The sequence below is a fragment of the Podarcis vaucheri genome, assembly GCF_965113315.1.
Source record: "Podarcis vaucheri genome assembly, chromosome: 17".
Lineage (NCBI taxonomy): Eukaryota > Metazoa > Chordata > Lepidosauria > Squamata > Lacertidae > Podarcis > Podarcis vaucheri.
The window spans coordinates 39,585,021-39,612,499 of record NC_138755.1 but is presented as its reverse complement, the minus strand read 5'-3'; the positions used below and the strand labels follow the sequence as shown (position 1 = coordinate 39,612,499).

At 47.7% G+C, this 27,479-nt stretch overlaps 1 protein-coding gene and 1 long non-coding RNA gene across 2 annotated transcripts in view; one reads left to right on the top strand and one right to left on the bottom strand.

Annotated features, from left to right (window-relative positions):
• LOC309522710 overlaps window positions 1-15,935 on the top strand; it is a 77,647-nt gene extending 61,712 nt beyond the window's left edge. The window contains exons 2-3 of the long non-coding RNA XR_014215160.1: window positions 13,896-14,941; window positions 15,115-15,935. This is a non-coding gene — a long non-coding RNA (uncharacterized lncRNA). The remainder of the gene's footprint in view (window positions 1-13,895; window positions 14,942-15,114) is intronic.
• ENO2 (enolase 2) lies at window positions 936-27,418 on the bottom strand. Its single transcript, XM_082206110.1, has 12 exons — window positions 27,227-27,418; window positions 17,949-18,050; window positions 16,291-16,386; window positions 15,993-16,051; window positions 12,756-12,825; window positions 11,786-11,919; window positions 9,925-10,147; window positions 6,995-7,192; window positions 5,918-6,119; window positions 5,695-5,803; window positions 4,583-4,641; window positions 936-1,921 (listed from the first exon to the last, which is right to left on the bottom strand). The coding sequence occupies exons 2-12, from the start codon at window positions 18,031-18,033 to the stop codon at window positions 1,852-1,854; spliced, it is 1,305 nt and encodes a 434-aa protein (XP_082062236.1). The 5' UTR covers window positions 18,034-18,050; window positions 27,227-27,418; the 3' UTR covers window positions 936-1,851.
• Between the last annotated feature and the right edge of the window lie 61 nt (window positions 27,419-27,479).

The following is a 27,479-nucleotide window of genomic DNA, read 5'->3' as shown; positions in this document are numbered from 1 at the left end:
AGCCCAGCAGAAATGGACCCTTTCTTCTTAGTGTCTATCTTCTTTCTCCTTACCAGGGACTCGGCTACATTAGTCAAGAAACAGTGTTTTGAATGCGTTATAAACATGCAACACCAGATGGCGCCAGAGAGCAAAATAAATTTCTAAACGTTTTTCATAGTGGTTCCCCCCTTTTGTTATGATGATTTAATTTCTAACTTATTTATAGTGGTTTTTTTCCTGTGTGTAGATCCACCTCAGGTCTCAGGGTTTGAGCTGCAACTTCCGACACTAGCCCCCTTTTCAGGCTCTCCAGGGGAAGGAATAACATCTGAGAATAAAAGGCCAGAGTCAAGGGGGCAGAATATTTTCTCCTTGGCACGATGAGAACTTCTGCTTGTTCTGCCTGCTCCCCCTCCTTCAAATAATAATAAAATCTGGCTCCATCCCTGACGCATCCATCTACCCTTGGCTAGTGAGGTGTGCTGTGGTCTGTACTATGCCCAACTCAGGCCAGAAGTGGCTCACCAGGTGTGGTGATGCTGGTACCCTAGCGTCCTGGCAGGTGGGTTGCTGCTACTTGCAAGGAGAAAGAGGGGTGAGACGCCAGGGAGGTCAGCGCGGTGCAAATACCCTGTGAGGAATGGCAGATAGAGTCTGCTGGTGCCTTTGCACCATGCCAACTTCCTTATCGCCTTGCCTTACCTTCTTCCAGTAAGCAAAAGCAACCGCCCTAACTGGAAGTCAGGATAGCAGCTGCCCCACCCAGGGAAACCTCTCTGATCCAACAATCCAGCCTCTGAATGGTCAGGCGCTATCTTTCAGATTCCCGATTCTGCTACTTAAATCTGAGCCTCAGCACACCTGCAAATCCGAGCCCCCTCCCCCTGCACACTCGTCCACTTTCCATCTTCCAGAAGAGAAAGCAAAAAGACATTGAGGCAGAGGCACGATGCTCAGGTGTGAAACAGAATTTAATTTTGAGGGTTGGTCTGTTGGTTGATTTTCTCGTGTGTCTGGGGGTGGGGGTTCTCCGCTTGCTCAGTTGAGGGTGAAACTTCTGGAGGTCGAAGCAGAAGTGATAGGAGAGCAAGGTGGGGAACAGGTGATGGGGAAAGGAGCGCCGTGTGACCGAACAACCAGAAAGAGAGAGAGAGAGAGAGAGAGCGGTCTGAGCAGGATGCTGATCACAACAACACGCCCACAATGCACTGACCCACAACACCCCACAAAGCATGGCATAAGGACCCAGTGTATTGCAGCAGCACAGGTTGCCTTGGTGTCGCCCGAAAACACAAACCAAAAGAACTTTCAGATCAGTCGCAGGTGTAGGTATGGCACCACACAGACAAACACACACACACCCCGCCCGAAACAAAAAGAGAAAACAAAACTTGAAGGCTGGCAGGGACAGGCTAGAACATACAGAAACCTGCTGTTGACAGTAAGCGCTACGAAGGTTTTAAACACCGTCATAATCCAGGAGTTAAACACAGACTCCCAGCGGCAACGAAGGAGGGGGAACACAGGGCGAACTTCAGCCACGCACGCCCTCGCCACACATCCTGGCAAACATGCTCACAGCACTTGACACTGGGGTGCAACGATGATTCAAGCAGGCCCAGAGAGAAGACACTGCGCAGCACACAGAAAGCTGGCTTGGAGCAGCGCCCTGGGACGGGCAGAGGGAAGCTTCATTCTCCAAACGTCTTGGGGGGGGGGCGGCGGCTCCAGTGAGAGGCCAGAGGAGGTAGCTGGAATGGGGAGAGGAGACAGAGGAGCCGGGGAAATGGAGGGTGTGGTCTAAAGGGGCACTCAGAGTCTGTGCACTGGGAGGTCAGCAGGCAAGCCAGAGTGTGCCCAGGGCAGGGCTTATAGGACGCTCGGGTTACGGAAGTTGTGCCCGGCAAAGTGGGCTTCGTCGCCAAGCTCTTCCTCAATCCTGTGGAAGGCAGAGAGAAAGGCAGGCCGTTATATTCACACCACAGGCCCTGCTTCACAGAGCAGACGTAAACCAGAGACGGTTAGGTTCTGCTGGAATTAAAGCACAGAAGTCAATTACCATATTTTTTGCTCTATAAGACTCACTTTTTCCCTCCTAAAAAGTAAGGGGAAATGTGTGTGCGTCTTATGGAGCGAATGCAGGCTGCGCAGCTATCCCAGAAGCCAGAACAGCAAGAGGGATTGTTGCTTTCGCTGCGCAGCGATCCCTCTTGCTGTTCTGGCTTCTGAGATTCAGAATATTTTTTTTCTTGTTTTCCTCCTCCAAAAACTAGTTGCGTCTTATGGTCTGGTGCGTCTTATAGAGCGAAAAATACGGTATGTTAAAGGCCCCCCGCTGTACAAGCTACAGGTTGGGAAGGCCCTAGCAGGCGCGTCTTATCCATAGACGTTAGTGGCGCAGGGCGCCAGGGCGCCAGATTTTGGAGGGCGCCACAAGCTGAGTGTCCGGGAAGGAGAGTCAGGCCACGCTCCCTTCCCCATTCTGGTGCAGCCCCCTCCTCTCCTCGCAGCCACCCATCAGAGCATGCTGCGTCTGGCTCAGGGAAGCCCCTTTGCGTCCCCTCCTGCTGGGGCTGTCTGGGTGCCTGGCAGGTGCAATTGGGGGCGGGCGAAGGGCGGGGCAGGCTTGTCTCTCCTGCCCCTCTCTGGCCGCGGTGCTGCCTGTGCACCTCCCTGCGGAGTCTGGGAACGGAGCAGGGAAGTGTTCTGTGCAGTCCCAGTGCCGAGCAAGGATGGGACAGCCAGCGAGCCACCAGATCTGCTTGCTGGCCTTCCTGTTGTGTCGACTTCCCTGCACGGGGGCAGGTAAGGGGCACAGGGTGCTTAGAGGGAGGGAGTCTTTGCGGGAGTCTGGGCTGCGATCCGGGTGCCTCTTACTTACGTGCAGTGCCGAGCACGCGTCAGACCACGCGATGTAAACGAGCCTGACCGAAGTGTCCCCCCCCACTTTTAAAAAGGTTGATAACTCTGGGAAACGGGGTGGGGGGACGGGACGCCAGAGAGATATTTGCACCACGGTGCCAGATATGCTTAAGACGGCCCTGGGCCCCAGTTAGAATCTGGCTTTTTCCATGAAGTCACTTTTTGGCCTTTGGCAAGCTCCTATTCTCTCAACTTCATCCGAAATGTGGGATAACACTTGGCTCCTGTAGGGATTACTCAGTGCTTTTCTTCAAGAAAAAACCTCACCATGAAGTTGTGGAGCACCAGCTAGAGGGCGGGGCAAGGGATCTTGGGCCCTCAAAAGAAATTTCAAGTAGGGGGCCAGGCCCCCTTCATATTCCCCACGCCGTGTGTGCGCACATGCCGTGCAACATGGCCACGTCACTCGTGCACGACAAGCCAGCATGTGGCCCGGTATGCATGTGTGACGTGAGCACATGGCGCATTGCTGGCTCCCTGAAAGGCAGGGTCAAGCTGGCCCCAGTGCTTTTCTTCTAGAAAATGCGGTGCTGGGACTGCGTAACCTTCAGCAACCCCAGAAGAAGAAGAAAGCACTGGTATTGCTAGAACAATGTATGGGAGTGTTTTGATAATGTTTCGTGATTTGATGGAAGGGAACAACATCTGCGTCTGGCAATGTTAATCTAATCTAGATAACCCCTCATGCCATTTTGATGCCAAAGGTATGTGCTGCTTTTTCAAATACTGTGTGTGGACAACTTTGCCTGGACTCCTCAGAGAATAATGGAAGACTAAGATGATCAAGTTTCTCGTTCAGGGCCGTGGAAAAGAAAACCCTTTTATGGACAGCTTTGGGGAGCCCATGCCTTACAGCAGGTATCTTCAGCCTATTCAGACCCCGCATCCACTTTTAACCCCAGTATGCATTTGGGGACCCCATTCTTTATCTTCTACCATATATTTGCAAGGTAGAAAGCCAGTGTGTTAGAAACCAATGCTAGGGGCAGTTTAGTGATTTTTGCTGATTTAGATAGAGAAGGGCAAGTCATCCTTATACAGTCGTACCTCGGAAGTCGAACGGAACCCGTTCTGGAACTCCATTCGACTTCCGAAACGTTCGGAAACCAAGGCGTGGCTTCCGATTGGCTGCAGGAAGCTCCTGCAACCAATTAGAAGCAGTGGAAGCCATGCTGGACGTTTGGGTTCCAAAGAACGTTTGCAAGCCTGAACACTCACTCCCAGGTTTGCAGCATTCAGGAGCCAAAACGTTTGACTTGAAAGGCATTCAGCATCCAAGGTACGACTGTATAAACCAGGCGTAGACAAACTCTGCCCTCCTCATGTTTTGGGACTACAATTCCCATCATCCCTTACCACTGGTCCTGTTAGCTAGGGATGATGGGTGTTGCAGTCCCAAAATATCTGGAGGGCCAAGTTTGCCTATGCCTGGTATAAATTGACAGTGCGTCCCTCAATTTCCTGTGGCATTGCATGATAGAAGCTGAAAGAGATCTTAGACTTACATGATGTTCCATCATTGTGTGCGTGATGGTCCACCTACACTCAAGTCTCCCCTAAGCTCTGCAATAGTGATTAGCTCCCAATAGCTGCCTGCATGCATTTGCCCATTGCACAGAGGCCGACTCCTGCTGGAAGGCAAACTGATAATATGCCAGCATTTCCCCTCGTTTCTTACCTCATTAACTGATTGTATTTCGCCAGTCGCTCGGACCTGCATGGTGCTCCCGTCTTTATCTGCAAAAGTCAATGTCAAGGCAACAGTATTTTATGGAGGGTCCATACCAGCACTACAAACGGGAACAGGCGCATCATGAGCAAAGGAATGGGTGCATAGCGGATATTTTAAATTGGCTTTTGCCTGTGCAGTTTGGCAACTCTTTACTTCTGGTAAATGAGCTCCCACAGCCGCTAGAGGACTGTCAAAATTTGTGTCCCAGTCTTTTTAGACTTGTCTACCCATGTACTACGGGATGCGGGTGGCGCTGTGGGTTAAACCACAGAGCCTAGGGCTTGCTGATCAGAAGGTCGGCGGTTCAAATCCCCGCAACGGGGTGAGCTCCCGTCGCTCGGTCCCTGCTCCTGCCAACCTAGCAGTTTGAAAGCACATCAAAGTACAAGTAGATAAATAGGTACTGCTCTGGCGGGAAGGTAAATGGCGTTTCCGTGCGCTGCTCTGGTTCACCAGAAGTGGCTTAGTCATGCTGGCCACATGACCCGGAAGCTGTACACCGGCTCCCTCGGCCAATAAAGCGAAATGAGCGCCGCAACCCCAGAGTCCGTCACGACTGGACCTAATGGTCAGGGGTCCCTTTACCTTTTTACCCATGTACTACCTGAAACCAAAGGGGTACATTGGTTGCCAGATATGAAATACCTTGGGATTACAGTGGAACCTTGGTTCTCAAACTTAATCCATTCCGAGAGTCTGTTTGACTTCCGAAATGTTCGAAAACCAAGGCACAGCTTCTGATTGGCTGCAGGAGTTTCCTGCAGTCAAGCAGAAACCACATCGGATGTTTGGCTTCTGAAAAAAGTTTGCAAACCAGAACACTTACGTCCGGGTTTGCAGCGTTTGGGAGCCGATTTGTTCGACAACTAAGCTGTTCGAGAACCAAGGTGCCACTGTATTTTCAACTCTCCTACCCCACTATTCTACGATGGGACACTTGAATTATCTCTGGCTGTAGAAAGAGATTGTGTCTCTACACTGACATGGTTGTTTCAGCCTTCACCTGTTTCTTCTCCAGAGAACACCCAAGACATGTTTTCTCCCCACCCAGGACTTACCTGGCCGGTACAGAGTCCCACCACCAGATCTGCAATGAAGGTGTCTTCAGTCTCCCCTGATCGGTGACTCACCATCACCCCCCAGCCGTTTTCCTGGGCCAGTTTACAGCTGTGGAGGGAGACAAGGAACTCAGTGGATTTGCCTCAGTCCCAACAGGTCTAACATTCTTGGAAGGGGACACGACTGGGCACTAGTGGAACAGAGCGGTTTGGCTGGACTCACGCTTGGATGGCCTCGGTGACTGATCCAATCTGGTTGACTTTCAGCAGGAGGCAATTGCAGGCCTTGTCTTCCACAGCTCGCTCGATGCGTTTGGGGTTGGTGACGGTCAGGTCGTCCCCCACAATCTGAATCCCAACGTTTGCTGTGAACTTGGACCAGGCCTCCCAGTCATCCTGATCAAAAGGATCCTCGATCGACACCACTGCAGAGAGAAGGGGGGAAACGAGAGTACATTGGTACCTTGGGTTCTCAAACTTAATCAGTTCCGGATGTCCGTTCCAAAACCAAAGCGTTCCAAAACCAAGGCACGCTTTCCCATAGAAAGTAATGCAAAATGGATTAATCTGTTCCAGACTTTTAAAAACAACCCCTAAAACAGCAATTTAACATGAATTTTACTCTCTAACAAGAGCATTGATCCATAAAATGAAAGCAATAAACGATGTACTTGCAGTCACCCAATTAATCAGTACATGAACTGGGTTCCACACAGTCATACACACAAAAAAAGAGCCGCAAAATCAAAAACGCAAGATAAATACAGGGGTACCTCAGGTTACATACACTTCAGGTTACATACACTTCAGGTTACAGACTCTGCTAACCCAGAAATAGTGCTTCAGGTTAAGAACTTTGCTTCAGGATGAGAACAGAAATTGTGCTCCAGCGGCGCAGCGGCAGCGCAAGGCCCCATTAGCTAAAGTGGTGCTTCAGGTTAAGAACAGTTTCAGGTTAAGAACGGACCTCTGGAACGAATTAAGTACTTAACCTGAGGTACCACTGTAGCAAAAACAGACAGACCTCAACGTAACACTCAAAACAGAAGTGTGGCACTCGAATCGGGAGCATAACACTAAAAACGGAGCACATTCAGCTTCTGAAAAATGTTCACAAACCGAAACACTTACTTCCGGGTTTGCAGTGTTTGGGTCCCAAGTTGTTTGAGTACCAAGGCGTTTGAGAACCAAGGCACCACTGTATTGCAGCAACCCATTGCCCCTGTTCCCATTCAGCAAAGAGCAAAAACCTCCACAATCTGGTGCCCCGGTACTGAGGCTTTAGGCACGGTGGTCTCACCTGGGTAATCCCTTACAAAGCTTTGGTACAGGTCACCCAGCTCATCAGCAGAGATGTAGCGGCTGGGGTCATCAGGGGATTTGAAGTCCAAGTCATATTTCCCGTCTCTGTAGAATTCCGATGCGGCCACATCCATGCCAATCACAATCTTGTCAGTGTAGCCAGCTTTCTCAATGGCTTCCTTGAGGAGTTCCAGAGCTGAGAGGTCGGAAAGGAGAGAAACTCGGATTTTGCAAGCATCTGCCATGTTTGAAAACTATCTTTTAAGGCTCTTCAGCTTCCAGACCAATTTGTGAATTGGCCTGTTTATCAAGCATGTAAAGGTAAAGGTAAAGGGACCCCTGACCATTTGGTTCAGTCGTGACCGACTCTGGGTTTGCGGCACTCGTCTCGCTTTATTGGCCGAGGGAGCCGGCGTACAGTTTCCGGGTCATGTGGTCAGCATGACTAAGCCGCTTCTGGCGAACCAGAGCAGCGCACGGAAACGCCGTTTACCTTCCCGCCAGAGTGGTACCTATTTATCTACTTGCACTTTGATGTGCTTTCAAACTGCTAGGTTGGCAGGAGCAGGGACCGAGCAATGGGAGTTCACCCCGTCGCGGGGATTTGAACCGCCAACCTTCTGATCGGCAAGTCCTAGGCTCTGTGGTTTAACCCACAGCGCCACCTGCATCCCCTATTATTATATATTATGTACCCTACAAGCATGAACCCTAATATATTTGCACAGAGCTTAGACAATAATGCCAGCTAGTAGTTGTTATCCCTCACTTTCTTGTGCAGTTTTCCATCACACTTTCCTTATTGGACTTCTGGCAATGTGGAAAGCGATAGGATATTTGCCCTAGAAGCTGTGGGGTAATCACAAAAGTGTATGTGAATAAACAGCTAATCTGGAAGTATTTAACAGGATTGAAGTGGTTTGTGTTAAGTGGTTTACCTAATGTACGCATAAAAATACCAATAAAATCAGATGTTAGAAGCAGGTTGAAGAAAATATGCACAGTGAAGCCTTACGACCAAACAACACATTACATTAAACATAAATTTAACTGTTATGCTGCACACTGAATGATTTCTGCTGTTGTGCTTCTGACAATACATTCATAGCAGCTCAGCTTGCCCTGAGTAGTTCAGGAACCACATTCTGTACCAGCTGAACTGTCTTCAGGAGCCGTCCTCCGTATACTGTATTGCTATCATTTAATCTGAATTATGGTGCTGGAGGAGACTCTTGAGAGTCCCATGGACTGCAAGAAGATCAAACCTCTCCATTCTTCAAGAAATCAGCCCTGAGTGCTCACTGGAAGGACAGATCCTGAAGCCGAGGCTACAATACTTTGGCCACCTCATGAGAAGAGAAGACTCCCTGGAAAAGACCCTGATGTTGGGAAAGATGGAGGGCACAAGGAGAAGGGGACGACAGAGGACGAGATGGTGGGACAGTGTTCTCGAAGCTACCAGCATGAGTTTGACCAAACTGCAGGAGGTAGTGGAAGACAGGGGTGCCTGGCGTGCTCTGGTCCAGGGGGTCACGAAGAGGCGGACACGACTAAACGACTAAACAACAACAATCTGGACGTCACTATGGCATGGCAAACATAGCTGCTAAGTGCCATGTGGATAGGACCGGCAAAGACTCTGCAGATTTCCAGCGTATGACAACACACAATCAAGAGACTACTAGACCACATCGTACTGAATGCACAGACAAGGAACAAGGAAAGTGGTGGTGTGGCCCTGTGATGGGGAACAGAAGTAGCCAGTTATGGAGCCATTAACAAGAGAGTGAGGAATCACTTCTTTTGCTATGCCTGTTGTGGAAAAACTCCTTTTCTGATAAGGCGGCTTAGAACCCTTTTAGCATCTCAGCAATCCCTCACAGAGAGGTGAACATCTCCCAGCCTAGGCCTTGGCTTTGGGGGAGACAGTGCTTTCCCCACCCCCAAGAAAAATAGGTGCTCACCATGAAGTTGTTACAGCTAAATCACTGGGGCAACCCAGTGCCAGTTTGACAACAGCCACATTCACCACCTGCGGAGGTGCTAAAAACTACAGCAAACCGTCTCACTTGCTGGTTTGGGGTCACTCTTGGTTCTGGAGCAAGTCAAATAAATGCGTCCCCCCCCCCCTGCACCTCAGGCCAATGTCGTGGGCAGCTTGGAAGGGCCCAGTGTGGTTGGGGCAATGCTGCCAGATGGGTGGGGGTATAAAATAATAATAATAATAATAATAATAATAATAATAATAATAATAATAATAATAATTATTATTATTATTTAGGGCACCCCTATTTTCATTGGAGAAATGTTGGAAGCTATGCAGTGCCTATGCCAAACCTCTCTTGTCAATAAAATTGTGGCCTGATTTGATCCTCAAGGACAGCCTCTTTCCATAGGAACCTACCCGGACCCCAAGATCATCTTCTGAGGCCCTCCTTCGTGTGCCTCCTCCTTGAGTGGTCTGGAGGGTGGCAACACGAGAACGGGGCCTTCTCTGCAGTGGCGCCCTGTCTACGGAATGCTCTCCCCAGGGAAGTTTGCTGGGCACCTTCATTACGCACCTTTAGGCACCAGGCAAAAACGTTCGTTTTTAACCAGGCCTTTGGCTGATCCGATTTATATCTTATGCCCTTTTAAATATGAGGTTTTTTGTGGAGGGGAGTATTGGGTTGCTGGTTTTATTTTTATTAGGTATTTTGTGATTTTATATCTTGATTTTATTCTGCGAACTGCCCGGAAACCACCCCCACCCCCGGTATAGGGTGGCATATAAATTCAATTAATAATAATAATAATAATAATAATAATAATAATAATAATAATACCATTCAAGCTGGGTTGTGTCATTCGTCACTACTCAGTGGGAGAGGTGCAGGGAGTGCAGAGCCCGGGCATGCAAGTAATTCCACACTCTGTTCTTGTTCTCACCTTCACTGTTCTCCAGGATGTTAGGGGCAAAGCCTCCTTCGTCGCCCACATTGGTGGCATCTTTGCCATACTTGTCCTTGATCACACCCTTGAGATTGTGATAGACCTCGGCACCGATGCGCATGGCGTCCCGGAAGCTCTCAGCCCCAACTGGCAAGATCATGAACTCCTGCATGGCCAGCTTGTTCCCAGCGTGGGAGCCCCCGTTGATCACGTTGAAGGCCTGGGAGAGTTCGGGAAGAAGAAAGACATGAAACTCGCTTAGAGGACACCTACACGGTCAATTGACATGGTTCGTGTTAGTTTCTGTTTGCCACTGAGCAGCTGCTTAGAGTCACAAGGCTCTGTTTACATTCCAGAGACAGTCCAGGCTATTGGAAGTCTCACGGGAGAAGGGAGACGGATGTGACGTACTGGTTTCTCTGTTCCTTTGTTCCTTTGTTTCAGTTGCTCTCTGCTCTCACAGAGTGAGGATGTGTTTTTCTGTCTGCGTAGCTTAGAAATGAAGCATAGCATGTAGTCATAAATCTCATCACTTCCGCATGCTGTTTTGGATTCTCTGCTGAATGGGATGTGCCTGGAGCCTTATCAGAGGCTCAGGTCGTCAATCATGTCGGGGGCGACTCGGCCAGAAGATGAGCTTTATCAGCTCGGTCGAACGAAGATCCCGACAGTTCGTGCAGGCCTTAACTGTCATGGCTTCCCACAAAATGCCCTGGAAGCCGAGGTTCCGTGAGGGTCCTGAGAATGTCTTGTTAGCAATCCAAAGATTTTACATGGAACCAATTGCAAGGCTGCATTCCAATGTGAGGTTTATTGCATGAGCTTTACTGGCTATTCTGCTAGTGCTTCCAACCTGATTTCCAACATTCCCTTTACACTGCGCTACTTGTTGTGTTATGGGACTGTGGCTCTTTGAGGGATATTACATTATGTCGTACTATTTCACAATGTGGAAAAGAACCGTATGCTGGGATAAATTTCCAGTTTCATCCTGTAAGTGGCAGCAGCACGATCAAGAAAAGTCCAAGCAAAGTTTGCACAGTTTCCAAGTTAGTGGTGCTGCAGATTGATTTCCCCTCCTGGAAACAACTGAAATGGAAATGAGTACTAAACTTCTGCTAGCTTCCACCCAATTTCCAGAAGTAGATAGAGAAAATGAAAAATTTCTTGTTTTTTTATTACATACTCTGAGCCACTTAATGGGTTAATGATTATCTAACTGATTGTTGTTCTCTGTTAGCTAACATGTGAATGTTGTAACCTTAGGTCATGTGAGAGGTATTGGGTTGCAAATCTCCCTTTTTGAAAGGGAGTTGCCTTTAGACTTCGTCTCCCAAATGCCATGGAGTGAGGATGTAAATGAAGCTCTCCTGAAGGGAGAGTACACAGCCAGCGGCCAATGGAGGCCGGAATGCAGGCTGTGGAAAGAGAGCAAGAAACCTTTGCTTATAGGTCTGTTTGGATTATTTCATATTTTGCAAGATGCTGAGCCCATACAAGACACTGTATGGATATTTTGGTTGTATCTTTGATGCTTATGATTTGTTCTGAAGAGTTCTGACAGTAAAAGTTTAAATTTTTATTTTTATGGGCCTGGACAATGATTCCTTTCCAAAAGGGGTTAGTTCTTATGCTTCCAGTCACTTCAAACTTCACAAAAATAATATCTACAACAGTGCAGGGCTGAAGCAAGGTTACACTTGCAGCGTGGCTATAAAGGGTATGCAGAGAACTGAGGTAGGTGTGACCTCTCTTCTCCTAGTAAGGGATTTCCATTTCCTTGCATATATGGTTACTCTACAGCCTCCGACTCCCCTTTGGGTTCTCCTTGTGAAATCGGGAGTGATTAAATGCTTACCGGTACTGGCAGAATGAGATCGGAATTTCCAGCCAGGTCAGCGATGTGTCGGTACAGGGGAATGTCCTTCTCCGCAGCCGCCGCTTTGCACACAGCCAGGGAGACACCCAGGATGGCATTGGCTCCAAACTTGGCTGTGAACATCGTCAAAATTAGGTGACCACCATCAATGGCCCTTTGCTCAGGACAATTCAACAAAGCAATATAGGTTCCCTGGCCCCAAAGATCATACAATCAACTTTCCAGCCCCACAGCACCTGCTACTAGTCTAGCCCTGGATTCCTTGTGTTATAGATTATGGGGTGTTGGCGGCTAAACCCTATAAAATAGTAGGATTTCGAGTAATTGGGATATGGATGAAAGTACAAGCTGCAGAATTGTGGCAGACAGGAATCCCTGGGCTGGCTTATGGAATTGGAAAATCTATTAACATGACAAAAGGGGTTGGATGGGCCATCCGAGAGGAAACCTGGGGAGGCAGATGGTGCCGAGGTGATGGGGGTGTGCATTTGCGGTAACAGGAAAAGAGAGTTTTTTAGCTATGTGGAGCTGGGAAGAAGAAGGAAGAAGAAAGACTGGGATCCATCTTGGGCAGGCTGGCTGAAGGCTGGCTGGGAATGATACCTTGGACTCCATTGGCTGCACTGCTGTGGGGGAGAACTCTCTCTAAATGACCATGTTGTAAGATCTGGACCCCCTCCATGCAGACTAATATTGTAAACAGGTGAATAAACCACATTTCTTAAAACTACATCAGTCTCTGCCATGTCTCAGTTTTCTAAAGGAACGCAGGTGAGTGCCTGGAACCCCATGGAAACTTGCAGAGAGTGGGGGTGGCACACAACTTTTTTTAACTTCCATACCTCAGCTAGTGCCTTTTAATCTTGCTGTAAAGTTCCTGGCTGCTCCCCCAACTTGCCCCTCAGGCCCCCTCCCACAAGACTTTTTGTTATGAATAGAGAGGCATTACATTTATTCTCTGTCCCGTCCATCTCCAGCATGAGGCTGTCAATCTTCTCTTGCTCCACGACGGAAAGGCCCTGCAGAAAGAAAATATCTCTCAAATTGGAAGTCTGGATAATAGGCTCCCTAGGGGACTTCCACTTTGGGCAGGTCCACACAATACACTTAAAGCACATCTGACACACATTGAAAGCACATGACTTCCTCCCAAAGCATACTGGGAATTGTAGTTTGTTAAGACTGCTGGGAATCGCCCGCTCTGTGAGGGGGAAACTACAGCAGCCAGGATTCTTTGGGGTAAGGTATGCGCTTTAAATGTATGGTGAAGATGTGCTGTATTGTTTTTAACACTCGATTGGGAGCCGACAAGGGTGGCTGGGGAAACTCAGCCAGACGGGTGGGGTATAAATAATAAATAATAATAATAATAATAATAATAATAATAATAATAATAATAATAATAATAATAATCCTAGTGCTACAAATCATTGCTCTTCAGCTGCAAGCTATAGACAGAATTGCAGCTGACCATCTACCCTTCAGTTCTGTCCATTTCTCACTGGTGAACTCTTCTTCTGTCATTTAGAAGTGAAGGCGTCTCAACACCATTTTGGCACCCACTTTTATTTGTGCTTGTGTTGTTGGTTGGGTTTTTAAAAATAATTCATGAAGTAGCACATTAAGGAAAATTAAAAAGGGGTCTTAAAGCACAGGGCAAGATGATTGCAGCTAATCTGACTTCTGAGCAAACGTGGTTACCAACTGGGCTGTAAGTCCCACATACCCTCCGACATTTCTCTGATGAAAATAGGAACATCTGTTTTTCTTTAGGACATCCCCATTTACTTCAGAGAAATGTTGGAGGGTATGGCGTGACCCCTGAACCAAGGAGAATCTTTAGAAGACACCTGTACAGGGAAGTTTTTAAATGCATTATTATGTTCTCATATATTTTGGAAGCCTCAGTGGCTGGGGCAGCGTAGTCAAATGTGCTGCGTATGAATAATAATAATTATTATTTCTCACTTTCCTTTAGGATGTCCCTATTTTCAGTGGAGGGTATGGCGTTATGTGACCCTCCAAGCTAAGGAGATAAGTAACTATACAACTTTTAGAAGACATCTGAAGGCAGCCCCGTTCAGGGAAGCTTTTTAATGTTTAATGTTTTATTAGGTTTTTATATATGCCCAGAAGCTGCCCAGAGTGGCTGGGGAAACCCAGTAAGATGTGTGGTGTATAAATGATAATGATAACAACAACAACAATTTTTACATGTTGTTACTACTACTAATAGGGACGCGGGCGGTGCTGTGGGTTAAACCACACAGCCTAGGACTTGCCGATCAGAAGGTCGGCGGTTCGAATCCCTTCAACGGGGTGAGCTGCCGTTGCTCGGTCCCTGCTCCTGCCAACCTAGCAGTTTGAAAGCATGTCAAAGTGCAAGTAGATAAATAGGTACCGCTCTGGCGGGAAGGTAAACGGCGTTTCCTTGCGCTGCTCTGGTTTGCCAGAAGGAGCTTAGTCCTGCTGGCCACATGACCCGGGAGCTGGACGCCAGCTCCCTTGGCCAATAAAGAGAGATGAGCGCCGCAACCCCAGAGTTGGTCATGACTGGACCTAATGGTCAGGGGTCCCTTTACCCTTTACCTTACTACTACTACTGTTATGGAATAGGAAGTCCCTACTTTCACTGGAGAAATGTTGGAGGGTATACTAGTCATATTTGCAACCTGCCTAGAAAACTTGATTTTCCCTGCTTGTTTGTAGTGCTATTCTATAGCACAACTGTGAGGGGTGTGTGTGTGTCAGGAACGGAGGGTTGTAGTCCTACAGAACTGCAGCTGGAATCTACACAAATTTGCTCAGATGTAAGCAGTAGAAGGTTGGAAGATGGCAATTGTGCAGGATTACAGCCAGAACCTGCACTGCTGTTTTCGATGTAATCTACTAATTAAATAGCAAATTGAAGTGTGTGGTTTGAGGGAACCTAATTCCAGGAAGCAAGCAATTAATTAAAGCGGAGAGCCAGTTAATCAGGGGAATGGACTTGCAGTGCCGGGCATGAAACTGGAAATACACAGCAAGCAACAGGGCAGGGGTGAAGAACCTGGGTCTTCCCCCACTCCTCAGATTTTTTTGGACTCAATTTCCCATCAGCCTCAGGAAGCCACAACTCCCAGTGGCGTAGCGTGGGTTGTCAGCACCCGGGGCAAGGCAAGTAATTTGCGCCCCCTAACCCGTGGATTTGCACCCCCTAACCCGTGGATTTGTGCCCCCTAACCCCCAAATGTTGCAGCCGGTGCGGCCGGCCCCCCCCCCGCACCCCCCACGCTACGCCACTGACAACTCCTCCCATCGCACCGCAGTCCTGAATTTTCCTATCCACACCTCCAAAGAGATTGTACTGCTATTCGGCTTTTCTCTTCCTGAATGGATTTTTCACAGTGGGGAAAAAATGGTGAAAGGGATGGCAAAAGGCAGGAGAGTTGCAACGTTGTCTGGACTGCCCGTAAATTGCATGAAGGAGGCACGGCGACTGCAGATTAAAAGCCCCCCCCCCTGGAAATATCCACAATGTTCTTGATCAGCGTTACCCAAACTTAGGTCTCCAGCTGTTTTTGTACTACAGTTCCCATCATCCTTGACCCCTGGTCTTGCTAGCTAGGGATGATGAGAACTGTAGTGCAAAAACAGCTGGAGACCCAAGTTTGGCCTTTTCTGGTTATTGCATCAATGCTCTATCAGGACTCAGCTATACAGCTGCAAATAAAAGGTTTTAAGTGTGTTTTAAGTGCAATATACAATGTGACACTAGAGGACAATGGTGAGCCTTATGGGAAATTCAACGTATTTTAAAAAATGCTTTTTTAAAAATAAAGCATTTTCATAACAGTTTTTATATGTGTATAGATTCCATCTCATGCTTCCTTCAGGTTTCAGAAAAGCTGTTGTCTATACATAGGATTGGTCCTGTCACTGCTCTCTACAAAGGCCCCTGGAGGAAAAAATATTCCTCCATCCTTTGACAGTGCGCACGCGCACGCGCACACACACACACACACACATGCGTGCACACAGAGAGATAGTATGTTGAGCATCCAGAAAACAATGCAGGTTGAAATGAAGGGACAGATAGAGATTGAGAGAGAGAGAAAGAGAGAGAGAGAGAGAGAGAGAGAGAGAGAGAGAGAGGATGAAAGACCCGCAAGTTGAGCCAATGAGAAAAGCAAAGGGGGTTCCTTACACAGCTCATGAGAGCAGGGGCAATGGTGCTGTTGATGTGATCCACCGCCTGCAGGACCCCTACAGAAGGAAAAAGACACAGAGAGTGTCAGACAGAGGCAGAAGGAAATAAGAGGCAGAGAAAGGAAGGCACACAAGGCCACACACTCTTCACTGTGGAATTTCACGGGCTGACATCTGTTGTTTCGGCCAGCCCAAAAGCAGAAAACACACACACACACACACACACACACACACACACACAGGACTCTGGAATTATTGTTTGTCATTCTATGGGCAGAAGCTTGGAATACCCCTACCTTTCCCAAGGAATCTGGACTTATCGTTGTCACGCAGCTCCAGAGCTTCATAGATGCCGGTGGAAGCGCCACTGGGAACAGCTGCCCGGAACATCCCTAGGGAGGAGTAAAAACCAAGGTGGAAAACATTATGGGGAGGAGCCATCAGCACCACTTAAGCCCACAACTCTTCTCGGATGAAACAGCTGCCTTGTCATTTTAAGAAAGTTGTTAAATTGTGGGTGAACATATCAGACGACACAGCAATTCTTCAAACAGCTCTTGTTTATTCACAGGCCAGGACAGAACTGAACTGAAGGGTTCAGCCAGCCTGCTTATATAGAGCTCCACTAGAACGCAACAGTAACCATTTTCTAAAACTATCCAATCACTGAACGCCACTTTCGATCCCTTATTTGCATAACTATCTACAGTATCCCCCTGCTGGCCCAGGGTGAGAACTTCAGTACATAACAGAAGTCACCAGCTCTTTTCTTTAAAAATAATAATAATAAATACAGCTGGTGTTTTCTAACCAAACTCTCCATAAGAAGTCCACCTACTTCCACTTTTGACTGTTTATGACCAATGAATCCGAAGACTAATTAAATTAAATTAACACTGTTAGGTTAAATCACTTTAAAATACCTAAAAAAATTCCTTCCAGTAGCACCTTAAAGACCAACTAAGTTAGTTCTTGGTATGAGCTTTCGTGTGCATGCACACTTCTTCAGATACACTGAAACAGAAGTTGCCAGATCCTTCTATATAGTGAGAAGGTGGGGAGGGGTATTACTCAGAATACCTTCTCACTATATAGTGAGAACCTTCTCACTATATAGAAGGATCTGGCAACTTCTGTTTCAGTGTATCATCTCGCTTTATTGGTAGAGGGAGCCAGCGTATAGCTTCCGGGTCATGTGGCCAGCAGGACTAAGCCGCTTCTGGCGAACCAGATCAGCGCACGGAAATGCCATTTACCCTCCTGACAGAGTGGTACCTATTTATCTACTTGCACTTGATGTGCTTTCGAAGTGCTAGGTTGGCAGGAGCAGGGACTGAGCAACGGGAGCTCACCCTGTCGCAGGGATTCGAACCGTCGACCTTCTGATTGGCAAGTCCTAGGCTCTGTGGTTTAACCCACAGCGCTACCCGCATCCTAGTTAAGTACATATTTATGCCAATTAAAGCATTTTTATTTGATTGTCTCTCAGACATCTGACATGGCAAGCGCTTCAACAATGGATTCAGGGCTGGTAGCTGTTCTTCATGGGCTAAATTCTCAGCACCTCGACCCTGAGGCCTGTGGAAAGGTGTATACGTGTAAGACTGGGGAACGAAAGCCAGGCACTGTTGTTTGCTTAAAAGAAAGCCAGCGAGGCGGGAGTCTGAATATGTCTCATTTCTCTGCCTTTCCCAACCATCTCCTGCTCCAAAAGTGGGGATGCATCGCAGAGCGTGGCTAAAATTAGATGCTTTTGCTGTGTGGTGACTTTGCTCGGGAGAGGGAGAGAGGGAGAGGCACAGCTCCTGCCTCAGGCCATCTCTGCTTGGCGCCTTCTGCCCTTTCCGGCTCACTGCCTTGGGACTGAGCTAATCCGTTAGCAGCACGATGCCCTGAACTGTGGCTGAGATCCCAGCTGCCTCCTGCAGTTTGCTGCCCCTCCACCAATACGTACCTTTAGATGTGTACAAATCCACCTCCACGGTTGGGTTCCCACGAGAGTCCAGGATCTCCCGAGCGTGAACCTTCTCAATAGACATGGTGGAGCTGGTCTTTCCTGGAGGAGAACAAACAGAGAGGAAAATGGGACCTGGGATTTTGGTTCCAATGCCCTTGCTGTTCCATGATCTCTTACACCACCTCCACTTGCATCAAATGGCCACTTGGCCTCAGTATGGAATGAACGGTGTGATAAGCTTCAAGAGGGTTTGGAGAAACAGCATTTTTAATATTCTTTATACATTTAATATTTATATTTATATTCTTTATACATTTAATATTGTTATCAACTTCCTTCCCCCCCTTTCTGCAGTTACCTAAGTTATCTCTTCTTTTTTCTGCCTCTCCAGCATTAAAGCCTAATTATAATGAATCTCTTATACTCAATAGTTTAACTTCACCATCTGGGTGTCTTTAAGTCAGTCCTTACAACAGTTCTTTAGTCAATAAATGATCCACACTCTTGTTTAAAAATCCTCTCCTCTTGATTTCTTAATCTTTCAATATGTTTCGCCATTTCTGCATACTCCAGTAACTTTTGTGGCCAGTCATCTTTTGTTTGGGGCTAATTCTTCTTTCCACTTTTGGGCAAACACCATTTGAGGTGCCGTGGTTGCGTACATAAATAACTTTTTTTGATGTTTAGGTATTTCAGATTCAATTATTCCTAAAAGAAAGGCTTCTGGTTTCTTAACAAAGGTCACTTTAAACTTATAATTATTTGTACCCAGCCCATCAGACTGGATTGCCCCAGCCACTCTGGGCGGCTTCCTATATAAAAATATAATAAAACATTAAACATTAAAAAGCTTCCCTATACAGGACTGCCTTCAGGTGTCTTCTATAGTTTTGGGATGCAGATAGCGCTATGGTGCAAACCACTGAGACTCTTGGGCTTGCCAACCAGAAGGTCGCTGGTTCGAATCCCCGCAACAGGATGAGCTCCCGTTGCTCAGTCCCTGCTCCTGCCAACCTAGCAGTTCAAAAGCATCCGAGTGCAAGTAGGTAAATAGGTACTGCTGCGGCGGGAAGGTAAACGGCATTTCCGTGCGCTCTGACTTCCGTCACAGTGTCCTGTTGCACCAGAAGCGGTTTAGTCATGTTGGCCACTTGAGCCAGAAAGCTGTCTGTGGACAAATGCTGGCTCCCTTGGCCTGAAAGCAAGATGAGCGCTGCAACCCCATAGTTGCCTTTGACTGGACTTAACCGTCCAGGGGTCCTTTACCTTTCTACTATATGGTTTAGAATTACTCATCTCCTTGACATCTGATGGAAGGGCGTTCCACGGGGAGGGTGCCACTGCTAAGAAGTCCCTCTACCTGGTTCCCTGTAGCTTCACTTCTCACTGTGAGGAAGCTGGTCTGCTCCCTCTTCTCCCTCTGACTGCTTTGCGTTGTCCCACCACCAATCCCCTGGCTGTGAACCTTCTTCCCCTGAGGGTTACCTTGGGAATTCCCCAGCTGGTTCCTCTTACCACTCCTCTACATCCAACCTGTCCATGACAAATAGGAACTCAGCTCACAGCTTGTTTCTTCCAGACAAACCATGAGAGGTAAACCAAGAACAAACCTTGGATACACTTGATGGTTTATCTGAAGTCTGAGCTCAAATGTAACACTAAACCAAACTATGGCTTGGCTCCAGGCAGTGTAGCAACAGGAACCGTGGAGGAGTGAAGCGATTATGATTTTCCCTCTGAGTATCCACACACTCATCATCATTATCAATATCACTTACAGATAGGTAGCCGTGTTGGTCTGCCATAGTCAAAATAAAAAAAATTCCTTCCTGTAGCACCTTAAAGACCAACTAAGTTAGTTCTTGGTATGAGCTTTCGTGTGCATGCACACTTCTTCAGATACACTGAAACAGAAGTTGCCAGATCCTTCTATATAGTGAGAAGGTGGGGAGGGGTATTACTCGGAAGGGTGGTGGGAATGGGAGATTGGCAGATAGCTAAGATGAGCCTGTTGACGACTCTTAACGACTGTAATTCAACACTTCAATCTCCCAGGACATTCTATACAAGATCTCAAAGTAGCTGTTTTACTACAAAGGAATTTCAGAAATAGACTGGAAAGAGAAGCTGCTGAATTGCAACTCATTACCAAACTTAAAACCATGGATAGACCTGGTCTGAACAGAGACATTGGATTCTTATCTCATTATACATGACTAAGCCATTTCTCACCTTCTCACCCCTTGCCTTTTCCTGTAAGACCTATTACAGTTAAGAGTCGTCAACAGGCTCATCTTAGCTATCTGCCAATCTCCCATTCCCACCACCCTTCTGAGTAATACCCCTCCCCACCTTCTCACTATATAGAAGGATCTGGCAACTTCTGTTTCAGTGTATCTGAAGAAGTGTGCATGCACACGAAAGCTCATACCAAGAACTAACTTAGTTGGTCTTTAAGGTGCTACTGGAAGGAATTTTTTTTATCAATATCACTATCATTGTTATAATTTATTTGATTTATATACCACCCTTCATTGTAAGATCTCAGTGCAGTTCACAGAATAAAGGTAAAGGGACCCCTGACCATTAGGTCCAGTCGTGGAAGACTCTGGGGCTGTGGCGCTCATCTTGCTTTACTGGCCGAGGGAGCTGGCATACAGCTTCCGGATCATGTGACCAGCATGACTAAACCAGAGCAGTGCATGGAAATGCCATTTACCTTCCCACTGGAGCAGTACCTATTTATCTACTTGCACTTTGAGGTGCTTTCAAACTGCTAGGTTGGCAGGAGCAGGGACCGAGCAACGGGAGCTCACCCCGTCGTGGGGATTCGAACCGCCAACCTTCTGATCGGCAAGCCCAAGGCTCTGTGGTTTAACCCGCAGCGCCACCCGCATCCCCTTCACAGAATAAAACACAGGGGGGAAAAATTAAAATGAAGGCAAAGCAATAATCTCCCCTTCCCACATTTAAAGGGCTGTAGAATATTAATCTGCCAAAGGCTAGGTTTAGCATTTCATGTGAACGGAGCCATTCTGAATGCAGATATTTGCATACAATTCTGCTTCACGTAGCTCTGTCCTGAGCGAAAGGATCCTGGAGGTGGGTGGTGCAATTCTGCAGGGTGTCTTTGGAGAGACATGTTGGTCTTGCAGCCGACATGCAAAATGAGTCAGCCGAGTCAAGTAGATTACAGTCACTGTCTCTACCACCTCTTCTAGAAAAAATATAAACCAGCATCCTCTGTTCTGGAAGACCTGCTTCTAATTCACGATGTTTGTGGATTCTACTCTATATTGGTTCAGTACTGGGAGGAAATGCATTCTGCACTGCCTTAGAACCTTGAGTTCCTATGTTCCAGGGCTGAGTCTTGGGCACTAAAAGGAGATGCTGAGGCCAAGTCCCTGTGAACCAGGGCACAAATGAAGGGCTAGCTCCCTCTGACAGAGCACAGCACATGAGACTCCTGATTTAAGATGTGGTACAGATTTTGCAGCACATTTGCTTTCTCTCTGGCAGAAAAGGAGCGTGCCTTTCTCAAAGAAAATCTGCTGGGGGTGGGGGAAGGAACTCACTGTGCATTTGCCAAGGGAAGGTCAAGGAGTCCAATGGGCTTGTGAACAAAAAGGAACAATGCAAGAGACACACAACTTGCCCCATACTCTCAGTGTCCCAATTTTACAGGGACAGTCCCGGAATTACAGAAGCCATCCGAGTTTCTGATTTGATCCAGGAATGTCCTGGTTTTTCCTTTCCCTTCCCCTCCACACCTCAGAGAGCAATTAGAAGTGGTGGGTAAAAGTAAAGGTACTTTTAGGTCCAGTCACGGATGACTCTGGGGTTGCGGCGCTCATCTCGCTCTATAAGACGAGGGAGCCGCATTTGTCCGCAGACAGCTTCCGGGTCATGTGGCCAGCATGACTAAGCCGTGGTAGGTAGGTGGGTGCAAAAACAGAGTTCTGTTTATGCTGAAAGTAGAATCCCTGTACCAAATGAAGGAAATTGTGAAGCTGGCATACGAAGCCCTTCCTATAATCTTGAAGGAAAAGGTTACTAATCCGCTTCAAATTCTTTAATCGCAGTGCTTCAGCAGCACTCCAAATGCATGGAGTGTTTATTCCTTAATTGTAAATGGAGACTTACACTTTCTACTCAGAAGTAAGTCCCACTGTATCCAATGGACCCGACTCCCAGGTAACTGGTTAAAGATGGTGCAGCCTTATACTGCAATCCTAAGCATTTTTATTCAGAAGTAAGTCTCACTGAGTTCAATAGGATTTACTCTTTGGTATGTTCCTGATCATTCTCACACTTTCTATCATCTTCTCATTATTCCTTGACAAGGACTCATGGCAGCATACCACTAACATTTTATTTTATTCCATTTATCTGTCGAAGATGTTGTACACGATCCCTTTCCTCGCTCAGGTGTGTGTTTTTTTACAAAAATCCTGTGAGGTAAGTTCAGCGGAGAGGTTGGAACTGGCTCGAGGTGACAGGTGCTTACATGATGTCTATGTGTGCGGAAATATCAAATGTGGGAGAAGCTTCCTGATGTAGAATAGGATGTCTCTATTTTCATCTGAGAAATGTTGGGAGGGTGCGCAAACCCTGGCCTATGCTGCAGGGTTCAGCCCCACGGCGGTTTAAGCCAGAGGCCTGAGCTCTGCTCTAGATCCGAGTGCCTTTCATGGAGGCAACGTGCTCCCACAAAAGCAGGCCACGTGGACAAACTCAACATTCTCCTTCCTCATCTCTGCTGTCCAGTTTCCTCTGACTGGAAGCTTACAGTGGAATTACATTCCCCCACAGTGGAATATCATTGCCAGAGAGCTGACATAGGTTCTGCAGACATTTATACCTTTAAAGTACACTTGAAGCACATTCTTTCTCTCAAAGAATTCTGGGCCCTGTAGTTTACCTCTCACAGAGCTCCAGTTCCTAACTACCCAGAACAAACCACAGGGCCCAGAATTCTTTGAGGGCGGTGTGTGCTTTGAATGCGGCTTTCCATATATAGCGTGCATACAAAACAGTTGCAAACTGTTTGAGCTGCGAGGCTGCAGCTCAGATCTCACCTCAGGTACAAACTGATGCGCAAGACACTTATTCCCCCTCTGGCTGTAACATGGGGGAAAATAATTCTGACCTTCGCTTTTGGGTTATTGTCAGATTACTGAGATAATATGTCAGGTTTCGCCAACCTGGCCAGGCTTCAGATGTTTTTGAGGTGAGTCGTCCTAAAAATACCAGATGACTTTTGAGGGGAGCCAAAAGCGCTTAGGCAAGACTAGAGAAGTTCCCACACATCCTCTCGGGGTTGTTGCCTGTTCACATTTGCCTTCGTGCTGATTTCTTCGTTTGTGTCTGAAGTGAACAACAGCATAGGATTCAGTGCCTCCCAAGCTCAGAGAGGCAAGCTGAGTAATCTGACCTTGAGCCTATGAAATCACTGATACCCAGCAGATCTGTGCTATTCTGGAAGGCTTGGGAAGAAGACCGCAGGTTCCATCCGCCTGAGATGGAAGGTACATGAAATTCAAGAAGCAGGTCTTGGGCCTGAAAGCAACAAGATAATAGCAGAAGCAAAGCAGAGCTGGTGGATTTTCCTTTCCTCTGCACTATTAGGGGTGATACAAGGCATCCGAAAAAGACCTAACCTGCACTTCTGCTTTCAAGACAGCACATCCTTATGATTGATGTAGCGCACACCCATTTGTTACCTTTATACCCTGCTTTGCAGCAAAGTTTGGTTTCCAAAGCAGCTCACAATAATGAATATCCACAGCACAATCCCTTATTACATGGGTAGGCAAACCAAGGGCCAGGGGCCGAATCCGGCCCAATCGTCTTCTAAATCCGGGGATCTGGGAATCAGCGTGTTTTTACATGAGTAGAATGTGTGCTTTTATTTAAAATTAGTCTCTGGGTTATTTGTGGGGCATAGGAATTCATTCATTTCCCCTTCAAAATATAGTCCAGCCCCCCACAAGGTCTGATTTACTGGAGCAAGTTGTAAGAAATCCTCTTTGGTTGCAAAGGTGTGATGCCGATGTCATCCCGGATTGTGCCTCTGTTGTGAGGAATCTGGCATTCAGATGACAACGGAAGTTGCTGGTGAAAGACTAGCACCTCCATTGCCACTAAGAATTCATCTGAAGTGCTTGTGCATCTGTCATGGGCACGACTGGAGAGCATGTATGTATTCTGTGCTAAAATAATTATGAAGCCAGGTAATCCAAATTCAGTGCAAAGAAAAAACTGGATTCTGTGACTTGCATAAATTCTGCAGATGGAGCAAACTGCAGAATTTCTTATTTGGCAAAAATACACTATTCTGCAATGTTTATTATTTGGTACATATTGTTCTGGTTTTGCTAATCACTAGAAAGGGCGAGGAGCTAAGGCACTGAAGCCTTGGCCCCTGACAAATAGACATCTTATTTCGCAACAATCTTGACTCCTGAAATTCACCAAAGCTTTTCCCGTTATAATTTCAAACAGCCCTTCATAAGGGCTAGAAAGTTGCTTTCTTTAAAATGGAGGAAGATGAATTCTGTGCCCATTCCCGCATCCTGCCCTTTTCTGCATTCATGGAATAAGTAGGATGCATAACATCACAGATGACAAAAGACACACTGTGTCCCGTCCCGGCTTGTATAATTTTAATAGGAGGATGGGACATTGGATACAGTTATTAAGCTACATCCAATGCGTGGACTTCTCCACTATACAGCATAATTCCCCAGTGGGTTAGCCACTTAAGGCTGCAATTTTATACACACTTAGCTAGACTTTTGGCTCCCTGTTTATTAAAAAAAAAAAAAGATGATGCACGCCCTGCAAGCACAAATTAAACAAAGTAAGATTGGGTCGTGTGAAGGCTTTTTCCTGCAGGAGGTATATGTGTAATTGTTTACTTACCACTTTTACACCTCACTCTCCCTGCCAGGGAACTCCGGCAGCAAATATTTGCCACGTGGACAGTGCAACACTATACAGAAAAGGCCAATTCATTTCAATGTGACTTACTCCCAGGTAAGTCCTCCCATGTACTGAGGTTCTTACCCGCTGCATGTCATCTGTTGCGATTGGTCTGCTTAGGTACAGGATTGGTGCTTGAGGAACGGCACCGGCAAACTCAGGGAGGTGCCCGGAATTATTGTGCTTGCTTAATATACCTGCTTGGGCTCTTTCTGGAAGGATCTCATCGAGTGCTGTGTAATTCTGAAGCAGACCCCCTTCCAGACTTGCTTAGCATCAGCAATACCACTGTGACAGGTGTCTTGAGACCATTTTCGCATCTGTCATCTTCTCTAGGCTACTGGCCCCAAGGGAAGAGACCAAGTCTTCAGGAGAGCAAGTGGTTTGCCCTCTGGTTTCGGCATATTTTTTAACATTTGAGTTGTGTCTGCTTATTAACTTGCAGAGGTGCCACTCTGCATGGCTTAATGCACAAATGCCTTGGGAACATGGAGGAGGTGCAGAGGAAACCTGCCACCCTTAACCCCCACCCCCCACCAAGCAAGGACTCCCTTCTAGGATCAGTTGACTTGTTTCCTTGCTCGCTTCCCGCCTTATTTGTTGTTGCTAAGCTCTTTTGCCAGCAACAGCTACAACCTGGAAAGAAGAATCTTTAGAAGAATGGCAATGCACGTTGACCTGATACTGTGCCAGGAAGAGATTTATGAACACCCCCTCCACCTGCATTGTGTGTGACGCAAAGGGCAGGCTATGAACGGGGGGGGGGGCAGAATGGAGAAGGCCGCAAACACCACAGTAGGTGGTGGGGGAGAGGAGAGATGGAGCCTGATACAGCACTGGAAAGAGAAGAAGGGAAATGGTGCAAGGCACAGCACTGCTAAGGGTTTAGTCTCCTCTGCACTGCAAAAATTGCAGATAACCATGCCAGGAAAAGCCTCTGGTACCTGGGAATTTTCAGCCAACAAGGCAGGGATTCTCCAGCACCTACGCAGGTCTCTATTCCCCTCCCACCATATTCTGCAGCACCTTCTGGGTCGGTATTTCCCGCCGTCAGCTGCTCCAACAGCTGCTCTGCACTCTGAAACGGCTTGCCCAGTCTGTTCAGATGCCACAGGCGCTCTCAGTGGGGTGCAAAGACCCAGGACCATTGAAACGTCCTTGCCCCAGTGTCAAGAGGAACTCCCCCCCCCCACCTTGGGCATGTGTTTGTGTGCACAGATGTACTGAGGTCTCCCTGGGCATCAATATTTCTGCAGCACAGCCCAAACTGTCAGCAATCCAGCCCAAATAAATTCCCGGTGGCTCATCCGTGCTTTCGCTGGCTTTGCCTTTTGATTCATTCCGGTTCGGACAGAGATTAGACAAAGCCATTGGCTGTGTGCCTGATCCGTCGTCCCGTCCCCCAGTCCTTTTCCAAGGGTCCTTGGGTTCAGAATAGGAAGGACTTTTGCAGGCTGTCCCCCCTCCCACTTTAATTCCTACTCATCTTTCCGTCTCTCTCTTCTATCCTGCCCCCCCTTCCACAACTATTTTCCAAGCTAGAAGTGGGGAGGTGGGGGCAGAGAGACAAGAACACTGTCCTCTAAGGAGGTCAGGGCCAGATAAGCAGGGATAAGGGTTGGGGCGGGAGAGGCAGAACTGGGAACCCAGAGGCAGTCATTGGTACCAAGAATACACAAGCTGCCGTGAGATGGTGCAGTGAGGGCTTCGCTTCCCTGGTTCCCATCGCTTCCCCTTCCGTATTAACGGAGCACGGGAATCCACCTTATGATGACTTTTGGCTCTTTGGGGAGCGCTGGTTGGCACGGCTGCAACCTTGCCAATCAACTATAGAATTATTGGGTGATGGTGACTGGGGGGGGGGGGGAGAAGCACAGCTTGATCCCTGGGGTGGCAAAGTCCTGTGCTTGCCAGACTCCCTTGCCATCCCAGCAAAGGCAGGCTTAACAGTAGAACCCTCCCCCCCCTCAGATGCCTCCAGCACAAGAACCCACAAAGTGGGGGCACCGGCAGGAGTCGGGGCAAGAAGAATCTCGAAAGCCCATGAGCGAAGGCTGGAGGATGGGAAGAAGCAAAATCAATCCTTGGGATGGTGGTGGGATAGAGAGCAGACCCCTCCAACATTTCTCCGATGGAAAGGAAAGGCAGGGTCAAATCAGAAAGCGGGGCGGCTTCTGTAAATCCGGAACTGTCCCTGGAAAATAGGGACACTTGGAGGGTCTGAGATAGTATTTTGAGATGCGGAGGGATAGGGGTTTCGCCTTGCGGGAGGAGACGGGGAAGCCACTTACCTTCCTAAGGCAGAAGCAGGAAGGCTGGCCAAGGCAGCAGCGCACTAAGCAGAGATGGATGGCGAGAGGAAAGATACAGGATGCGAAGGGGAGCAGCTCTGTCCTCTGAGCCAGAGGCAGGAAGAGCAGCAAAAGCAGCAACAGTGGGATGGAGCCGCCCCTGATAGGGCCTGGGCGGGAGCATGTGACCCAGAGCTGGGATGAGTCAGGATTTCAAGGGAGCTTTGCAAACAGCACGTAGAAGATGGAGAGA

Coding starts and splice junctions, on each gene's coding strand:
- ENO2 (XM_082206110.1), bottom strand. CDS start 18,033: ATGTCTATTGAGAAGGTTCACGCTCGGGAGATCCTGGACTCTCGTGGG. Junction 5,804..5,917: donor GTCACCGAGGCCATCCAAGC/GTGAGTCCAGCC, acceptor CTCCCTCCACAG/CTGTAAACTGGCCCAGGAAA. Junction 4,642..5,694: donor TGGGACTCTGTACCGGCCAG/GTAAGTCCTGGG, acceptor TGACTTTTGCAG/ATAAAGACGGGAGCACCATG.